This window comes from Pongo pygmaeus, chromosome 6 (genome assembly GCF_028885625.2).
Source record: "Pongo pygmaeus isolate AG05252 chromosome 6, NHGRI_mPonPyg2-v2.0_pri, whole genome shotgun sequence".
Taxonomy (NCBI): Eukaryota; Metazoa; Chordata; class Mammalia; order Primates; family Hominidae; genus Pongo; species Pongo pygmaeus.
In genome coordinates, this window is record NC_072379.2 from 72,302,186 (window position 1) to 72,322,755 (window position 20,570).

Consider the following 20,570-nt stretch of genomic DNA (forward strand, 5'->3'; position numbering starts at 1 on the left):
CCCTCTTAACTAAATGATCCATTGCCCAAGTGTCTTGAAGATAAATAAGCTAATATTAGTTTTATCTTTGGCTATGTAGTCCTGTGTTTCTAGGAGTTTCTAGGAGTCTACTTAAATGGTCTTTTGCTGTCTCTCCCCTCTCTTCTCCCTCCTCTCTTCTGGCCTCTCTCCCTTTCTCTATTCTGTTTATGTTGCTTTGTAAAGGAAGAAATTTGTTATTACAAAAATATACACTTGTAAAAAAAATTGTACTACACAATCTATTTTTAAAAGTCTCAGTCTCCCCAACTTAGCAGAAACAATTCAAGCAGAAGTAAATTCAATGATACTCTCCCTATGGGAAGCAATATTGATCATTCATTCTTAGTGTTTGATTCATATTCCTTTGCTTTTGTTTAACTAGTCTGCTGAATGTATGCCTTTAATTGGAAGGTATTCCAAATTGATTTTGTACCAGATTAGGGATAAAGTAAAAGTAAGTGCATTTCAAAATTAATTAATTGATCATGCTACATATACCATAAATATCCCAATTCAGATGTTTTTCCTGTAATCTCATACCACAGTAAGACAACTTCATATTATAAAGTATAATATGTTTATGACTTAATAGAATTAAGTTTATAAAAAGGAACTCTGTGGCTAGATTAGAGAGTTATCGTTGGATGAATAAAAGTGAACCATCTTGATATTTGTACTTCCTAGCAAACCAGGAAGTTGGCCATGTATATATAACAAAATAACGTCTTAAATATTAAACCGTAGAGGGGGATTTTTGTAACCTTTATTATAAGCATTGTTTCTATACACCTCTATCTATATGTCTGGGTGATTTTCATTCATGGATTAATTCAATTACTTGACAAATTTTAGGGTATCAAATGTTTATACAGAAAAAAATTATAGTTAGCTGTATCCTGCAACTCTCTGCCATCTGCAGTGGGCATTGGTCCCTCTCTTTTTGTGCTTCATGCTTTGTTATGCATGAGTAAGCACATTAGCCATTCATTTCATTCATTAGACTTTTAATCCTTGATTAGTGTTTTCAAGATTCTCTCAAATACACAACTTCTTTATTTCCTTGAGTTTGGTTTTCTTTTTCTTTTATCTCCACTTTGAAACAAAATTAACAGTGAATGTCAACAATAGCCCTTTTCTGTTGAGATGACTGGTAAATATATTAGTTTCCCATTTGAGTGATTAATCATGTGTGGATGAAGAATGGGAAAATATCTCCACACTTGGAATAACAGAGATAATTGTTCAGAGTCAGTTGGAGCAGTCCGTGCTTGAAAAGCTTGGATAGCAGTATTTCACCAGTCTCACACATTGAGTATGATTTCTATCTCATGGAAAAATTCTGTATTTGCCAAAAGTAAGAAACATCCATTAGGGTCAGAACTGATGCACTTGGGGTCTCAGAAACAAGTTGTATTTGTCACCAATTCCCCAAAAATAAATATTTCTCTTTTTTTTTCTATTCAATGAGATATGCCAGAAAGTTGCTTGTGGTCCAAACTGTTATTAATTACACATCAAGACAACCTGAGCAAATTCTGAAGTCAAGTATTGCACTTATCTTTACTAGACATGCACCCTCACACTATCCTTTTACCCATAATTAATCTCAAATAATTAGGAGCTTCTGTACTGATCATTTCTCCAATTAGGCCATCTTTCTAACTCTTGTTTAACAATATTTTCCATTACTATTTGACATTTACGCTCATATGTGCTATCTTCAACATACGTTGAACATGAGGCCAAAGCCAGTCATTAAAGGAGATATAGAAATTAAATAGCAATAAAGTCTTAGATGTAAATGTAACAAATAATCAATTGTGAAATTATTACACAAATCACTTCTGCATAGAATTTATATGGATCACACATTTTTGCCTAATTTCACATAATCTTCTTGGCAATAATATTGTAAAGAAAAGTTCATTTTAAAATGTTATTTTTTTATTTAGTCTACATTTTCATAAGATAATAGGATCATAAACCATCCTGTTTTTGTTTTCTATTTTCTCCTCTTAGGATGCCTCCATTGCACACAGATTCCACATCATGAGAGAAAAACACCCAGAGAAATTCAACAGTAGGTAAGGCGACAAAAGAGATGAAATTATAGATATAGTTGCTGAATTTTGCCATAAAAAGATCACTATATGGTATAGAGTATTTTATAATATACTGGCTTAATGAGGCTTTGTGTGCGTGTGTGTATGTGTGTGTGTAAATATTAAGACGGTAGGATAAATGAATTAAATTTTTCTTAGGTTGTGATGAAACTATAATGAGGAATGCAATGGGTCATCTCTATTTCATTCTCATGTACTATAAAGAAAGATTTCAAGTAAAATATGAAATTAATAGTTTTAAGACACACTGGAAGTTTACATGACTTATATGAACAGCAATCAACCTTAATCCCAAGGAAAAACACAGGGTTCTGATTTGATAATGCTAAGTGTATATTACATAGGGATTATATATCCTTGGACTATCAGCTTCAAATTGGCCTAAATTAAATGCAAAAGAAATTATAGTAATATCAATGCCAATAAAAATTATTTTTAGAGACATTTCTTCAAGGAGAAAAGCCTTGACGAACAAAATTTCTTTCCTCATAAGAGCAATAGGCAAACATTTTTTCTTCAAAAATGTAGACATTGACCTTCACAGTTACTCAGGGAAATAGGAAAGCCTTGGTTCCGTATCTTCCCCATTTCTAGAAGGAAATATGGCTCTCTCCACCTCGCTCCCCTAGAAAAGTGGGGCAGAATAAGTGAATTATCTTTTGCTTCAATTATACTCATTTCCACTCTATTCAGGTCACAAAGCTACAAAACCATAACTAGCATTTCTGTATAGATATTTAAGTGACTTTATCCATTAATATTCAAAGCCAAGGGCTTTATTGTCTCTGCATTTGGCTGACATCTTGCCATAAATGTTATAGACCATTTATTAGATACCTGCCCCTGGACATTCTTACATTTATTTCAGTTTTGTCACTCATGAGTACATTGATGTAATCTTCTCCCATGTAGGTTCACAATAAATAAAATGCTGTTAAAAACTATTTCAAAATTGTTTTATAGTTTTCTAAATATTAAAATTGAGTGCACTACTTTATGCATAAATCATCACAGCAATGTTTCATGAGTTTGTATCTAATTTTTCATTAAATTTACATATTGAGATCTTTTTAGTAGGCCGGGCACGGTGGCTCACGCCTGTAATCCCAGCACTTTGGGAGGCCAAGGCAGGCAGATCATGAGGTCGGGAGTTTGAGACCAGCCTGACCAACATGAGGAAACCCTGTTTCTACCAAAAATACAAAAATGAGGGCGCAGTCGTGGGTGCCTGTAACCCAAGCTACCCAAAAGGCTGAGGCAGGAGAATCGTTTGAACCCAGGAGGCGGAGGTTGCAGTGAGCCGAGATTGTACCATTGCACTCCAGCCTGGGCAACAGAGCAAGATTCCATCTCAAAAAAAAAAAATGTTTTTAGTAACTAAAAACATAATCCAATACCTATGTTGGGTATTGCCTTGATTTGTTTTTTACCCCACAAATAAATCATGACCTTATGATTTGCTTTTTTCTCATAGTTCAGAAAACTATACTTTTTATTGTAAAGAAAATGAAATAAATGCATATATGGACATATATGTGTACATATATTTTCAGAATAATTCACACAAATTTTATCACTCTGGTTGCTTCTGGAGAGGGGAACAAAGTGGTTGTGGTGACAACTGTATTTTTCTTTATTGTACTGTTTGAATTTTGCTCCAGGTGCATTTCAAAATTAAATCAAAGTAATCTAATTAAAATTTTGCACCTATAAGTTGTCTTTGTACCTAGAATACACATTTTTATTTTACAAGATTTAGTTTCAGTTCATGAAACACATGTAAAAATAAATTGACATAACAGTGAAAGTGTATGTACTGTATAGATTTCAGCAGTTGATTATACACCTCGAATATCCTGGAAATGAATATAGCTATTAATGTATACAAAACATATTATAAGATAGAGTAGTCTATGCTTTCCCACATGTCATTCTATGAAGCATTCATATTTATATTCATATATATTATTTGTTATATTCATAAAGAAGAAGTTTATATTCATATATTAAAATAGGTTTCAAGCAAAAAACAGAAGGGTGTTTGGATGATACCTTTTGGAGTGTGCCTCTTAGAGAGTTTAACATAAAAAAGTTCATTAAAGGCTTTAAGAAATATACCAAGAAAATGAATGTTTACAGTTTATAAGGCATGACTGTCCTAAGCTTATTGAGGAGAGAGGGAAAGAGACAGAAAAAGAGAGCCATAGCAACAGAAAAAGGAGAGAATGTGGCAGCAGGGTGCGAGGGCAGGGGAAAATGGAATGTATAGAGAGGTATATCAATATATTTATGTGCTAATCATATTTGACAACCTATGTGTAAGAATGCCAAAATTTTGACCCTCTCTCAAGCATCAGAGGCTAATGAATTTCTTTCTGCAGAATAATTTTTAAGTCTTCTTACTCATAAAGGCTCCTATTATTCACATATCTATTTAATTTTTTCTTACTAATAGCTCTACTAATTTGTGACATTCCTCACTGCTCAATGTGTGATTAGATGCCATTTACAACAATGTGTTTGTAAACTGCAATGTTTTTTATAAGATGTAAAACTAACTTTATTAAAACTTATTTGCAAATTTGAGTCATGAATGAATCTGGCTTATAAATAGCTTATAGGGAGTCTTTGCTAGAGATAATAACATAGAAAATGCTCTCTAAAATGACACAAAGTCACAGGTTTCTACTGCGAGTTCAAGAACCAGGTATAGAGTAGATGTTGAATGTATTATTGGCCAAATATTTTTTAAGATAATGATCAGCCACAGAATTCCATATATTACGACGTCAATTAGGCATGTATGTTTCAATCTATACATTTGCAGATTAAGTCTACAGTTATCATTTCAAGCATTTAGGCAATTCCCTAAACCATAATGTGATATATTCAGGATATGAACATTTTCTGATGAATTTCTGTGAGGAAGACATATTGTACCCAGGCAATTTCGTACTTACAATGGCAGATAGTTCAGATTTCAACATTGCGACAGGCTCAGCCATAGCACACTTTCATATTTTCAGGAATTTGCAAATGGATTTTTTTAAGTACTCCTAATAAGGGTATTTCAGATCAGATCTCTTGTCACAATAAATCATATGCCATTAATATTATCCTCCAGCATGCTCACCTTGAAATTCATTTATATTTTAAAGAACATGATGTTTCTAACATTATCTTAAGGAAATTAATTACCAAAATATATAGTTCTGTTCTCTATGCTTCTTATGACAGAAATTGAAAGAACTAGGAAAGGTAATGATTTTTCCGGTGCTTAAGAGAGTGCTAGTTGAAAGGTTTATATCATATTCTTTCCAAATTTCTGTATAAATCTAAGTTAACTGTTAAAAGAAAGCATGCTATTTAACTTTATAAACTTTAAGATATTCTTCCAACAAACTGAATTTGAATAAAAACTTCCAGTCCTTTAGACTCAAGAAAAAAAACTTTAAATATTCATGCTACTAGAATTTTAAACTATTTATTACATAATATTGGTATTTAAAATATTTATATAAATTGACAATTAGTATTCATAAACATATTTACATTCATAATTCACATACATAATACTTCTCATGGTGCTATTTAGATAGATGACTTTAAATACTTCCTTTTTTGAAAAAAAGGATATTAATAATTCTGTATTAAATAATTATGTATTAACTAAAATGAGCAACATTAAAAAGGGCAATTATAAAAGCATATAATGATTTTAGAAAAACATGCAAAGCAGTGTGGCATTCCTTGTGTAAAACTATGTAACATTGAAAAGGACTTCCAAGTAACATGCAAAATGGAACCAGTTATAGGAAAAGTATTGGCAGTGTATTAGTCTGTTTTCACGCTGCTGATAAAGACATACCTGAGACTGGACAATTTACGAAAGAAAGGTTTATTGGACTTACAGTTCCACATGGCTGAGAAGGCCTCACAATCATGGCAGAAGGCAAGGAGGAGCAGGTCACATCTTATGTGGATGGCAGCAGGCAAAAAGAGAGAGAGCTTGTGCAGGGAAACTCCCCCATATAGAACCATCAGATCTCATGAGACTTATTCACTATCATAAGAACAGCATGGGAAAAACTTACCCCCATGATTCAATTACCACCCACCAGGTCCTTCCTGCAACACATGGAAATTCAAGATGATATTTGAGTGGGAATATGGCCAAACCATATCATTCTGCCCATGGCCCCTCCCAAATCTCATGTCCTCATATTTCAAAACCAATCATACCTTCCCAACAGTACCCCAAAGTCTTAATTCATTTCAGCATTAACTCAAAATTCCACAGTCCAAAGTCTCATTTGAGACAAGGCAAGTCCCTTTTGCCTATGAGCCTACAAAATCAAAAGCAAGTAAGTTACTTCCTAGATACAATGGGAGTACAGACATTGAGTAAATACAGCCATTCCAAATGGGAGACATTGGCCAAAACAAAGGGGCTACATGTCCCCACACAACTGCAAAATCCAGCAGGGCAGTCAAATCTTAAAGCCCCAAAATGATCTCCTTTTGACTCTATGTCTCACATCCAGGTCAAGCTGATGCAAGAGGTAGGCGTCCATGACCTTGAGCAGCTCTGCCCCTGTGGCTTTGCAGGGTATAGTCCCCCATCCTGGCTGCTTGCATGGGCTGGCATTGAGTGTCTGGGGCTTTTCCAGGTACATGGTGCAAGCTGTCAGTGGATCTATCATTCTGGGGTCTGGAGGATGGTGGCCCTCTTCTCACAGCTCCACTAGGTGGTGCCCCAGTAGGGATGCTTTGTGAGGGTTCTGACCCCACATTTCCCTTCCTCACTGCCCTAGCAGAGGTTCTCTGTGAGAGTCCTGCCCCCGCAGCAAACTGCTTCCTGGGCATCCAGGCATTTCCATACATACTTTGAAATCTAGGCAGAGGTTCTCAAACCCCAGTTCCTTACTTCTGTGCACTCTCAGGCTCAACACCATGTGAGAGCTGCCAAGGCTTGAGGCTCGCACCCTCTGAAGCTATGGTTTGAGCTCTATGTTGGCCCCTTTCAGCCATGGATGGTGCAGCTGGGACACAGGACACCAAGTACCTTGGCTTCATGCAGCATGGGGACCCTGGGCTTGGCCCACAAAACCATTTTTCCCTCTTATGCCTCTGGGCCTATCATGGGATGGCCTACTGCAAAGGTCTCTGACATGCCCTGGAGACATTTTCCCCCATTGTCTTGGGAATTAACGTTTGACTCCTCATTACTTATGCAAACTTCTGCAGCCTGCTTGAATTTCTCCTCAGAAAACAGGATTTTCTTTTCTATAGCATTGTCAGGCTGCAAATTTTCCAAACTTTTATGTTCTACTTCCCTTATAAAACTGAATGCCTTTAACAGCACCCAAGTCACTTCTTGAATGGTTTGCTGCTTAGAAATTTCTTCCTCCAGATACCCTAAATCATCTCTCTTGAGTTCCACAAATCTCTAGGGCAGGGACAAAATGCCACCAGTCTCTTTGCTAAAACATAACAAGTCAGCTTTGCTCCAGTTCCCAACCAGTTCCTCATCTCCATCTGAGACCACCTTAGCCTGGATATCATTGTCCGTATCATTATCAGCATTTTGGTCAAAGCCATTCAACAAGTCTCTAGATAGCTCCAAACTTTCCCTCATTTTCCTGCCTTCTTTTGAGTCCTCCAAAGTGTTCCAACCTCTGCCTGTTACCCAGTTCCAAAGTTACTCTCACATTTTTGGGTATCTTTTCAGCAGTGCCCCATTCTACTGGTACCAATTTATTGCATTAGTCCATTTTCATGCTGCTGATAGACATTAATTCGAGATTGGACAATTTACAAAAGAAAGGTTTATTGGACTTACAGTTCTACATGGCTGGGAAGGCCTCACAATCATGGTGGAAGGCAAGGAGGAACAAGTCACATCGTACGTGGATGGTGGCAGGCAATGAGAGAGCTAGCTTGTGCAGGGAAACTCCTCCTTACAGAACTATCCGATCTTGTGAGACTTATTCATTATCATGAGAACAGCATGGGAAAGACCTGCCTCCATGATTAAATTACTTCCCACTGGGTCCCTCACACAACATGTGGAAATTCAAGATGAGATTTGGTGGGGAAACAGCCAAACCATATCAGGTGGTCTTACAAAGATTTCTTAAAAATGTAGTCATAGCATGATTTCAGTGATTCAATTCAAATTCTTAATGTGTAACACCTAAAACCATTTTACTAGAATAAACTAAAAGAAATTAGCTAGTAAGCACCTATGGCTAGCGATCACAATAATACTGTTTAAATCCACTCAGCTTATTTTAAAGTATCTGGTCTCTAATTTTTGGAAAGAAAGATGGTTTCTCAGCCCCCTGGTCAGAAGTATGTGATTTATTTCTGTACTACTTTCTGCTTTTTCTTTCTTGGGCTTTAGTAACTACACAGTTTGTGGAACATACTGTGTACTCAATAGATATTTATTCTTTAAGTTATTTACTATTTCATGGTATATTTATCTTCTCTATATTTTTCTATATATCTTACTACCTTTATAGTTTACACTTTTTTAGTGCAAAAAATGCAATAAAGATTGAACTGTGATATGTGGAGTGAATCTTGATTCTACATAACTGTTATTTGAGGTATGAATACCTTTTAGTTTTCTCAGCCTTTATGTATGTAACCTTCAAGAACCAGCAATGCAAAACAAACAAAAATTCTTCAACATAAATCCCTGAGCATTGTGTCCTACAAATAAATAATATGAGATTACTTATAGATTACTTTGTGCTTCTTATTATCAATTTATATGTCAGCAGTATACAATTTTCAACTTACTATTCTTTACGTGTTGATGGTATTGAACTGAAGACTAAATATAAAATATCACTCTCCTTATACCTATATGTATGCTTATATACATATATACATATATGTATACATATGTATGTATATATGTATATATGTATATATATGTATATATATACATATTCCATATATATGGAAAATTATCATTTCTAATAATAGAAAAATCAAACCTGTGTATTTTTTTTGTTTTACTATAGAGACAAAGAAAAGCCCACAGACTAGAGTAATAGAACACAAATTGCCATTTATCTAGAGATAAAAAATTCCATTAAAGTTCTAGAATATAATGAGAAGTTAAAAATAAAATATTTCAGTAGTGACAGAAAAATGCTATATCAAAGCCAAATATTTTTACTTACCATATAAAGTACCATTGAGAAATTATTTCTGTGAATTCAACAAAATACTTTTGAAATTCCAGAGCAATTCAAATTGTCTTACATCATGATGATATATTCTGCTGATGTATTCATATTTATAATTTTCTTGATCTTCTGTAAGAATCTTTAATGTACAAATGATAAAAGCCAATTGAAAATTGGCATCCAATGAATTTCATGACATATTCTCTTAAATTTATATCTTAAATATATTTTTGAGTCAGCTATGACATAGCAAATAGAATATAGAAGATATTTGTATTTATTTTCCTCTGAAGGCTTTTAACATGTATCTTTGTAGAATCATATCTGTAGGAATTCATGTTTTCTTTCACTTTAAACTTTTAGGAATTAAACTGTTATTTCAGGAGTACAATTGATTTTTAAATTACTGACATTCACAATCTATTAAAAACAGTGAAAGTAAAGAAAGGATGAAGTATATCACAATGTCATCATTCAGGTATTTGACCTCACTTTTGCCTCAGTCAAGACAACTTCATTACTGTAGACTGAATTTTTTTCATTTAAAAATGTAAATTATTATCATGTTTTAAGGCACACTTCTACCTTGTGTATATGTCACTATCTTTTATTAGCCAACTAGCTAAACAGTACTACTGAAATTAAAAGTTAAATGTTTGTCATTTTTAGTGTTTTGAATAAAATCAGTTTTATTAGAAATAGTGGTGTTGTGCAGGGACCTTTTGAAGAGAATCATATTTTCATGAGAGTTTCATGTCCTAAAGCACTTTTATGTCTTTAGTTTCTGTGTACTAGAATGAATTGATGTGTTTTAAAGAAGAAACATACTCATTTTTCACTCTAACTTAGAATACTTTGCTATATCATTTAAATGAAATTTTTGAAATTTGGGTGTGTAAGCATTATCATGAGGCCAGTTTTTCCATATGACTAAATTACGGTTTGCCTATAAACCATATAGTGTACAGATAAATAAATAGGTAAATATATAGATGTATATATGTGTATACATATATGTATTTGTGATGCATATATTTATATATTTGTATACACATATATTTGCTAAGAGTTTTCATTTTATCATATTTATATAAATATCATAATTATGTGTGCTCTTCTATGTGTGTATTTCTAATGTAAAGCTTTTAAAATAATTTACTATGCTCCTTGATTCATATATTTTTATTTGTACGTTGAGACTTGTTTAAATACTTCGTCGGATCTGAGCACGTAGAAATGAGAATGGTTAAATGAGTCAGGACTGTGTATGTTCTCATGCAGGGAGTTTCAATTCACCTGAAGCTTCCTGCATCATTTCTTGGCACCATTAATAACACGAGAACACTTACTTCTGTATCCAGGCTGTTTAAAATCATGTTTGTAAGATGGCTCTTTGGAATAGAGTGAGTGAGGACTGGAGGATGAATAAAGAAGAGAGTAACTTTTCTCCCTTCCTTTTTTGCCCCTCACTCTCTTTCTTCTTTCACACCAAATTTTTTATTCTCCTGTTCATTTTTTACTTTTGCCACTGCAGTGAAGTAACAAAAAATATTAATAAAGTTTCTGAAGCTTGGATAAAATGCTGCTTATCTGCTATTGATTTGGTTGTTTATTTTTTCTGCAAACATTTAGTAAGGAGCCCTGTTTATGTGATGGACATTCAGCTAAAGCCTAGATTTTTAGAATCTAAGGTAAATGAAGAAATGGAACTTGGGATTACAGAGAGTTTAGATAATCATAAGTTCCACAGAAGAATATAAACCAGAGAAAAATACTACTTTGTAACTGTTCAGAGGGAAGATATTTCCTGGGGCTCCCAAATTAAGGTGACCATTGAGCTCTAACAGATATATGCTGAAGTAAGGGTTGATTGTATACGCTGTAATTTAAATAAAACAGAAATATTTATTTCTAGTTTCTGTTTGCAAGACACTTACATTTTATTATTATCATTTCCATGCAAATAGTTTAAATATTTTCCCCTTGATTTTGCCTTTCTATTCCTAGGGTTTGTATTATTACTTTACATGAATTTGCATGTGGTCTATGCAAAAATTTTATATACGCACACATACAAATCCTTCCAGGATAACAAATAAAGAAACAAGATTTGTAAAGTAACAGTAATTAATTCAGAGATGTCCACAAGATTACAAGAATAATTCAAGTTTAAGTATTTTCTTATAGGGAAGAGTATTAAACAGTAAAAAACCACTTTTAGAAAAAATTTCTACTCATTGTTGTAGCTTGTATGCCTACACGCAAACTTTCAGGAAGTATTTGTTAAATTAAAACACAAAGAAATTATTTATTGTTCCTTATAAGCTGACAACAATATATATATGTAACAGATATATTACACAAATAATATTATATATATATATAATTTTAATTAGTCCATAATAAGTAAACTATCAATTTAGTTTAAAGGGAAGAAACTGCAGATAAGCTTGGACAACAGTTAAATCTGTTATTTCCAAAAACCCTATCCTCAATTTATCTAGTGTTTTATGGTGAAAACACTGAAGCTTCTGTTCCCTTGTGTTCAGCCCTGCCACCTAGGTTAGCATCAGCCTCTCCAACTGCAACAAAATTCAATTGTGTTCTGGAGACAGAAGGGATCCTCTAAACTAATTAGACGATGGACAGTCTACTTTTGGAAATAAGCCTGTGACCTTAACCAATATCAATGATAGAATTTTCTTCCCCTTTGATGTTCATAGATAGCCAATAGATCTGCATTTGGAATTGACTAGAGTTCAATTGCTGTTTTGTTAGTATAAATAAAATCCATGCCATATAATTTAGTTAATTTGTTATGAAATTTAAATACTTAATTTCTAATATATAGACGTGTTAGGATTCATTCTATCAATAATATAATAAAAATGCTTTTTAATTCTTCTGGAATAGAATCAATTGATTTTTGGTGGAAATTATCCCAGGGAACAATTTTGAGGACCCTCGTTGTAACACTTCTTTACAGGACATATTAAGTAGAAGGTAAGCCTGGCTTGAACTTTTTCCAAAGAGGTTAATCACCTCATTATAAGGTAATCTTACCTAGAAAGTAATCCCCTGGCATGGCTAATTGGAACTAATTAGACCCTCTGCGTTGCTTCTCCCTCCACATAAGCATTAGTTACTCATGCATTTATTCTGGAATACATGTAGTTAAATGTGAAAATGTTCAACATTATTTTCTGACTGAACAAGGTTAATTCTAAAATATTAACCTTGAATGATTTATTTTTAAAAAAATGGTTCACTCATAAACATTGCTCTTTGAAGAGAAAAATAATATTCTCACATATGCAGCATTTTGAAATTTGTATTTTCTGCATTAACAGTGTTTTCATATTGGGATATGTAAAGCCATGGTTCCCAAACTTCAGTTAGCATAATAATTACATCATATAGAATTAAAAATATATGTTATGTTTTGTATAAGTATATATATAATATGCATACATATATTTGTCTGTTACTTATATTTTATATTTTATTTTTATTAAAAATACAAGTTGTATTTATTTATGATGTATAATAGGATTCTTTGATGTTTGTATACATTGCAGAATGGCTAAATCAAGATATTTCACACATGCATTAACTCATATACTTTTGTGGAATTAACACTTAAAATCTCTTTTAGAAAATTTCTAGCAATTTTATATAAATAATATAGTTAATAGTTATATAAATAAGTATGTAATAAAATATTTAAAAACAGTAATAAAATAATTATATAAATATATTTATGGCAATTAGCTTATATAAACACATAATAGTTATATACATAACATACAAAAACTCATTAAGTATAAATATAGTATATACAACTTTCTGTCCTTTTATGCTTTGATTTAATTGGTTCAAGGCATAGTCCAGAAATTTTCATTTTTGACCATGTCCTCCAGAAACTCTGATGGGCATAGTCCAAGAACTGTGCTTTGACAAGCACAGCTCCACATTACTCTCTAGACAGGAACTTTAGTAGCTTGACTGGTCAAAATAAGAGACAGTGACTAGAAGTCATCAGGCTGAATCCATCTAGCCTCTCTATATAAATGTCATCCTTATTAATGTTGCTCTTTATTTTGAGACGAGTCTCGCTCTGTCGCCAGGCTGGAGTACAGTGGCGTGATCTCAGCTCACTGCAACGTCTGCCTCCTAGGTTCAAGTGATTCTACTGCCTCAACCTCCTAAGTAGCTGGGACTTCAGATGCACACCACCATGACCAGCTAATTTTTGTGTGTGGTTTTTTTTTTTGGTTGATTCATTCAAAAAAGATTTATTGAATGTATTTATGGAACAGTGAGGATACAGTGGTAAACAAGAAACCCTCCTTGTGATTAGTAAATTACATTCTAGTGAATCTTGGTCCAAGGTTCTTGCCCCTATTTTACAGTGCTGACTGGCTGCAACTGTTTAGGCCTGTCACTGTATTTAAAAAACATTTCTAAGGTGTTTATTGGTCTTGCTGGTACTAAAATCAACTTTAACTTTCTTTGGTACATTTTTAACAAAGACAGGGTTTCACCATGTTAGCCAGGATTGTCTCGATCTCTTGACCTCGTGATCCACCTGCCTTGGCCTCCCAAAGTGCTGGGATTACAGGCGTGAGCCACCACGCCTGGTCTTAATGTTGCTATTTTAAGTATGGTCCAAAGCTCTGTTGATCAAAGCTTGTTGAGTGCTCCTAGGCACTCAATGAGAGCTTGTTCATATTTTTCAATGAAAGATAAGACCAGTTTGATTACCTCATTCCTGTTTCATAGTCACCAAACCACTGACAACTCCTGCCTTATTTAACCTTTTTTATGTTTATGATCCCTGGAAGTAGATGTGCAACTGAAATGTTTAGGATTTATATGATAATTCCCCCTCCCAGTTGATGGCTTATTTCTGTTCTTAGGCCAGCTTGTGTGCACATGCAAACGTCTACTTCCAACTCATGCAAATCCGATGGATAATGCATCACAGAAAGTCTCAATAATTGTGGTGTACACCAGCAGCTAGGAGTAAGGCTCACACTACATATATCATATGTGAGCAAGTGTGACCTATGGGCCATACTTCACTATGAAGAAATAAGACAACACTAATAAGCAGGGGATCTTATTGGGGAGTCATGCTTGGGTCTCCTCAATTTACCTCTTCTTTCCCCCAGATATTTATAATGTGCTAGTTAGGGCTCCCTGGCTTCAAATAGTGGCTCTTCCACCTCCTAGCAGTGTGACTTTAGGAAAATTTCTCCTCTCTCCATGCCCCAGTTTTCTAATCAGTGTAGTGAGGATTGATACTAATGGCATCAACCTGGGGGGTATGTTGCAAAAATAAATTAACACTGGATGAAGAAGATTTTAACAGTGTCTAGCAAATATTGTGTTCCCCCAAATACTAGCAATTATGATCGATCATCTTATCACATTGCCTCCAAGTCTCACCATCTGGCATTTCCTTGGATTCATTCTATACCTATTCCCAGGACATTCCGACTCTCTTCCAAGCTTTCTTCATTTTGCCTTGATTGTTCTTTCAAAGTCTGAATTCATCATCAGGATCATACCTGCAGACTCTTACGTTTTCTTTTCATTATTTTGTATAGCTTGAGAAACATTTATTACAGTTCTATAATGTGAAAGTACTTGGAGAATGAGTAATGTTGATATGAAATATCCTCTCTGCTCTTGAAAAGCCTTTGGGCCTACAGGGAAGACAAAAGCCAAACATGTAATCACAATAAAATGTGGTAAAGACTATCAGTGAGGTAAATGCAAAATGGAGTACAATATGCTACCAGGAGGAGGTGCCTCTTTCTGTCTAAAGACTGGAGAAGACATCCCCAAAAAGTATTCTTCTCATACCCATGTCCAATGCCCACAGCATCTTCACCAAGTTTTTCCACTGGGAGTCGCCCCTGTCACTGCTACTCATATCATGACTTAGTGACCCAGCCACCCTTAAAGGCAAGAGCTCAGGAAAATGTGATCTCTGGCGGGGGGATGGTGGTGTCATGTGCTCACATAAAGTCTGAGAGGTTCTTGTGCACACAGAAAGAAAAATGAATAACGGGTCAAAAAGCACTCTCTGCCAAAATCTTCATATATTTTAAAAATGAGTTGGGCTTTGCAAAGACTTTGGATTTTGCAGTTCATTTCTCAGCTTTAAGGAGGTCACTTAAATCTGAATTTCTATGATCCTCATCTTCTGCTGAAACTTTTTAATGATGTGATAAAAGTACTAACAAGTACACGGAGAAATCCTGATATAACAAAACCATTTGCTGTGCAAGCAAGCATCTCTACATTTATATGCTTTTAAAGAACAAATCTTTACATGTACATTTATGTCTATGCAGAGCACATGCCACTTACGCATTCTTCTTACTTACTGATAAGTTTATTAGTCATTGTGATGGCATAATTTGTTTGGTTTTTAACATGTAGACACAGTTTGTTCTTTATACATATTCTTTTAATATTTTGTTTACTTATTTTTCATCTTACTTTTACTAACTTTGTCTTATTTAATTCATTTTGCTTTAGTCTTTAAGGCATATTTAAATTACAAAGGTCATTTGGAATTTTGGCAATAACTTCTAAAATACCAGAAAGTTTCATGTACTGTGATTCATGAAGTTTGCAAATTTATGAATATAAATTTCATTTATGTTCAAATTCAATTACTTTAATTATTTTGGCTGTTTTACATTTCAACCTGGATGCTTTAACCTGTTTTCGACTCACCTAATGATAAAAATTATTTTCAAATATAACTAAAGTAATTTAAAGTATCATATGACATACAGAAAAGAACACAAAGTTAAAAAAAATTCTGTTGCTTTTTCTAGATCTATACATCTTACTAGGGAAAAAAAAGCTTGGTTACCATGAAAACTTAAGCTAATATCACTAATCATTAGTCCCAATCTTATTTTTATTCTCAATTATTATAGCCTAATAAACAGTTGTAAACCTAATGTGTAAGTTGTGTGTCCTTGTGCCAGTAGACTACAATAAAACTCATCATTTATATTTCTTAAAGGCTGGGCTATGTTCCAGATACTCTATTAAATGGTTTTTCTGGATTATTTTATTTAATCCACACACAATTTTAGGAGATAGTTACAATTATTATTTTTACTTCGCATATTAGAAAACAGATTCAGAAGTATAACTTGCTCTAATTTACATATTTAGCAATTTACTAAACATTCTGTCTAGATAAATACTCATTTGATGCAAGGCTAATATGTTCCAGAAAAGACTTCTTTTGCTCAGGGTAGAAGATGAGTTTGACACCATTCCAACCACTTAGAGTTTATAGCTTAGTGGGGAAAAGATACATGCAAACACATATATAATACTGTAAGATGAGTGCAATAGTTGGAGTATCACACACAGAGGATACAAAGGAAAAAATACTTCTTATGCAGTGATGGGATAGTGTTGATTAGGAAAGTTTTGCAAAAAACCTAATACATTATTTTAAAAGATAAAGAGAAGTTTTACAAATGACTTTGGAGCCGTATAACATATCAATGAGTAGTGGTGACCACAAATAGTTCAAATAAATACAGAAATAAGTAAATAAATAAATGTGAGAAACAGAAGATTCAAAGGAATATGTAGATCATAGTCAGATCACAAAGAACTTGGGCAGTCCTACTGGAACATGTCCTTTATCCTTGACACAATGTGAAACTATAGATTTTAAACAAAGACTGGATAAGACCAAGGAAATTGATTTGTAGAAGAGAAAAGGGGTTACCAACACCAAGTTTGGTAATTGATACTGGTGTGAATGTGAAAAGGAATGGAATGATGAGTGAAAATATGTGAATGAAGGCAGAACACTGGCAATACCAACCAAGAGCTGAATGTGGAAGAAGAGGTGTTGTGTGGAATCAAGATTATGCATTTGATTCTGTGTCTGCTGAATGTGAGGTATTGGAGCAATATCTAGGTCAATTACATGGACAATAAATTTTACTGGCCTGGGATATTTATGATGGAGTTGAATAGTCATTGCAATAAAGGAGCCATTATTGTTTTATCATCTGCAAACTGTAGTATCAGTAAAATCCAGAGTAGTGGTAACTCAATTAGTTGACAAAGTTTTGTTATTTTGAACCATACTCATTGTAATCTGATTTTTTTAAAAATTGAAAAAATCATTGGCAAATTATACTTCATATTTAATGAAAAAAATTACTAGGCACACTAAATTATTATTTTTTATTTTTTTATTATACTTTAAGTTCTGGGATACATGTGCAGAATGTGCAGGTTTGTTACATAGGTATACATGTGCCATGGTGGTTTGTTGCACCCATCAACCCGTCATCTACATTAGGTATTTCTCCCAATGCTATCCCTCCCCTAGTCCCCCACCTCCCAACAGGTCCTGGTGTGTGATGTTCCCCTCCCTGCATCCATGTGTTCTCATTGTTCAACTCCCACTTATGAGTGAGAACATGCAGTGTTTGGTTTTCTGTTCCAGTGTTAGTTTGCTGAGAATAATGATTTCCAGCTTCATCCATGTCCCTGCGAAGGACATGAACCCATCCTTTTTTATGACTGCCTAGTATTCCATGGTATATATGTGCCACATTTTCTTTATCCAGTCTATCATCGATGGGCATTTTGGTTGGTTCCAAGTCTTTACTATTGTGAATTGTTCTGAAATAAATATACGTGTGCATGTGTCTTTATAGTAGAATGATTTATAATCCTTTGGGTATATACCCAGTCATGGGATCGCTTGGTCAAATGGTATTTCTGGTTCTAGATCCTTGAGGAATCACCACACTGACTTCTACAATGGTTGAACGAATTTACACTCCCACCAGCAATGTAAAAGTGTTCGTATTTCTCCACATCCTCTCCAAAATCTGTTGTTTCCTGACTTTTTAATGATTGCCATTCTAACTGGCGTGAGATGTTATCTCATTGTAGTTTTGATTTGCATTTCTCTAATGACCAGTGATGATGAGCTTTTTTTTCATATGTTTGTTGGCTGCATAAATGTCTTCTTTTGGAAGTGTCTGTTCATATCCTTTGCCCACTTATTGGTGGGGTTGTTTGTTTTTTTCTTGTAAATTTGTTTAAGTTCCTTGTAGATTCTGGATATTAGCCCTTTGTCAGATGGATAGATTGCAAAAATTTTCTCCCATTCTGTAGGTTGCCTTTCACACTGATGATAGTTTCTTTTGCTGTGCAAAAGCTCTTTCGTTTAATTAGATCCCCTTTGTCAATTTTGGCTTTTGTTGCCATTGCTTTTGGTGTTTTAGTTATGAAGTCTTTGTCCATGCCTATGTCCTGAATGGTATTGCCTAGGTTTTCTTCTAGGGTTTTTATGGTTTTAGGTCTTACATTTAAGTCTTTAATCCATCTTTTCTTCTTATTATTATATTTTAAGTTCTGGGGTACATGTGCAGAACATGTAGTTTTGTTACATAGGTATACATGTGCCACGGTAGTTTGCTGCACCCATCGATCCGTCACCTACATTAGGTATTACGCCCAGTGCTATCCCTTCTCTAGCCCCCCCACCCCCCAACAGGCCCCAATATGTGATGTTCCCCTCCCTGTTTCCATGTCTTCTCATTGTTCAACTCCCACTTATGAGTGAGAACATGCGGTATTTGGTTTTCTGTTCTTGTATTAGTTTGCTGAGAATGATAGTTTCCAGCTTTAATCCATCCTGAGTTAATTTTTGTATAAAGTGTAAGGAAGGGGTCCAGTTTCAGTTTTCTGCATATGGCTAGCCAGTTTTCCCAACACCTTTTTTTAAATAGGGAATCCTTTCCCCATTGCTTGTTTTTGTCAAGTTTGTCAAAGATCAGATGGTTGTAAATGTGTGGCATTATTCCTGAGGCCTATGTTCTGTACCATTGGTTTATATATCTGTTTTGGTACCAGTACCATGCTGTTTTGGTTACTGTAGCCTTGTAATATAGTTTGAAGTCAGGTAGCATGATGCCTCCAGCTTTGTTCTTTTCACTTAGGATTGTCTTGGCTATACAGGCTCCTTTTTGGCTCCATATGAAATTTAAAGTAGTTTTTTCTAATTCTGTGAGAAAAGTCAATGGTTGCTTGATGGGGATAGCATTGAATCTATAAATTACTTTGGGCAATATGGCCATTTTCACGATATTGATTCTTCCTATCCAAGAGCATGGAATGTTTTTCCATTTGTTGGTGTCCTCTCTTATTTCCTTGAGCAGTTCTCCTTGAAGAGGTCCTTCACATCCCTTGTAAGTTGTATTCCTAGGTATTTTATTCTTTTTGTAGCAATTGTGAATGGGAGTTCACTCATGATTTGGCTCTCGGTCTATTATTGGTGTATAGGAATGCTTGTGATTTTTGCACATTGATTTTTTGTCCTGAGACTGCTGAAGTTGCTTATCAGCTTAAAGAGATTTGGGGCTGAGATGATGGGGTTTTCTAAATATACAATCATGTCATCTGCAAACAGAGACAATTTGACATCCTCTCTTCCTATTTGAATACCCTTTATTTCTTTCTCTTGCCTGATTGCCCTGGCCAGAAATTCCAATACTATATTGAATAGGAGTGGTGAGAGAGGGCATCCTTGTCTTGTGCCAGTTTTCAAAGGGAATAGTTCCAGCTTTTGCCCATTCAGTAGGATATTGGCTGTGGGTCTGTCATAAATAGCTCTTATTATTTTGAGATACGTTCCATCAATACCCAGTTTATTGAGAGTTTTTAGCATGAAGGGCTGTTGAATTTTATCGAAGTCCTTTTCTGCATCTATTGAGATAATCGTGTGGTTTTTGTCATTGGTTCTGTTTATGTGATGGATTACGTTTACTGATTTGCATATGTTGAACCAGCCTTGCATCCCAGGGATGAGGTCAAGTTGATTGTTGCAGATAAGCTTTTTGATGTCCTGCTGGATTCGGTTTGCCAGTATTTTATTGAGGATTTTTTCATCAGTGTTCATCAGGGATATTGGCCTGAAATTTTCTTTTTTTGTTGTGTCTCTGCCAGGCTTTGGTATCAGGATGATGCTGGCCTCATAAAATGAGTTAGGGAGGAGTCCCTCTTTTTCTATCACCTGGCATAGTTTCAGAAGGCATGGTACCAACTCCTCTTCATACCTCTGGTAGAATTCGGCTGTGAATCTGTCTGGTCCTAGGCTTTTTTTGGTTTGTAGGCTATTAATTACAGCCTCAATTACAGAACTTGT

At 34.5% G+C, this 20,570-nt stretch overlaps 1 protein-coding gene across 14 annotated transcripts in view; it reads left to right on the plus strand.

Annotated features, from left to right (window-relative positions):
- The window catches only part of DGKB (diacylglycerol kinase beta), a 738,724-nt gene that overhangs the window by 415,599 nt on the left and 302,555 nt on the right, over positions 1–20,570 (plus strand). For all 14 annotated transcript variants that reach the window (XM_054495969.1, XM_054495971.1, XM_054495977.1 and 11 more), the window contains one exon: positions 2,041–2,105. In XM_054495969.1, coding sequence (XP_054351944.1) covers positions 2,041–2,105 — 65 coding nt within the window. The remainder of the gene's footprint in view (positions 1–2,040; positions 2,106–20,570) is intronic.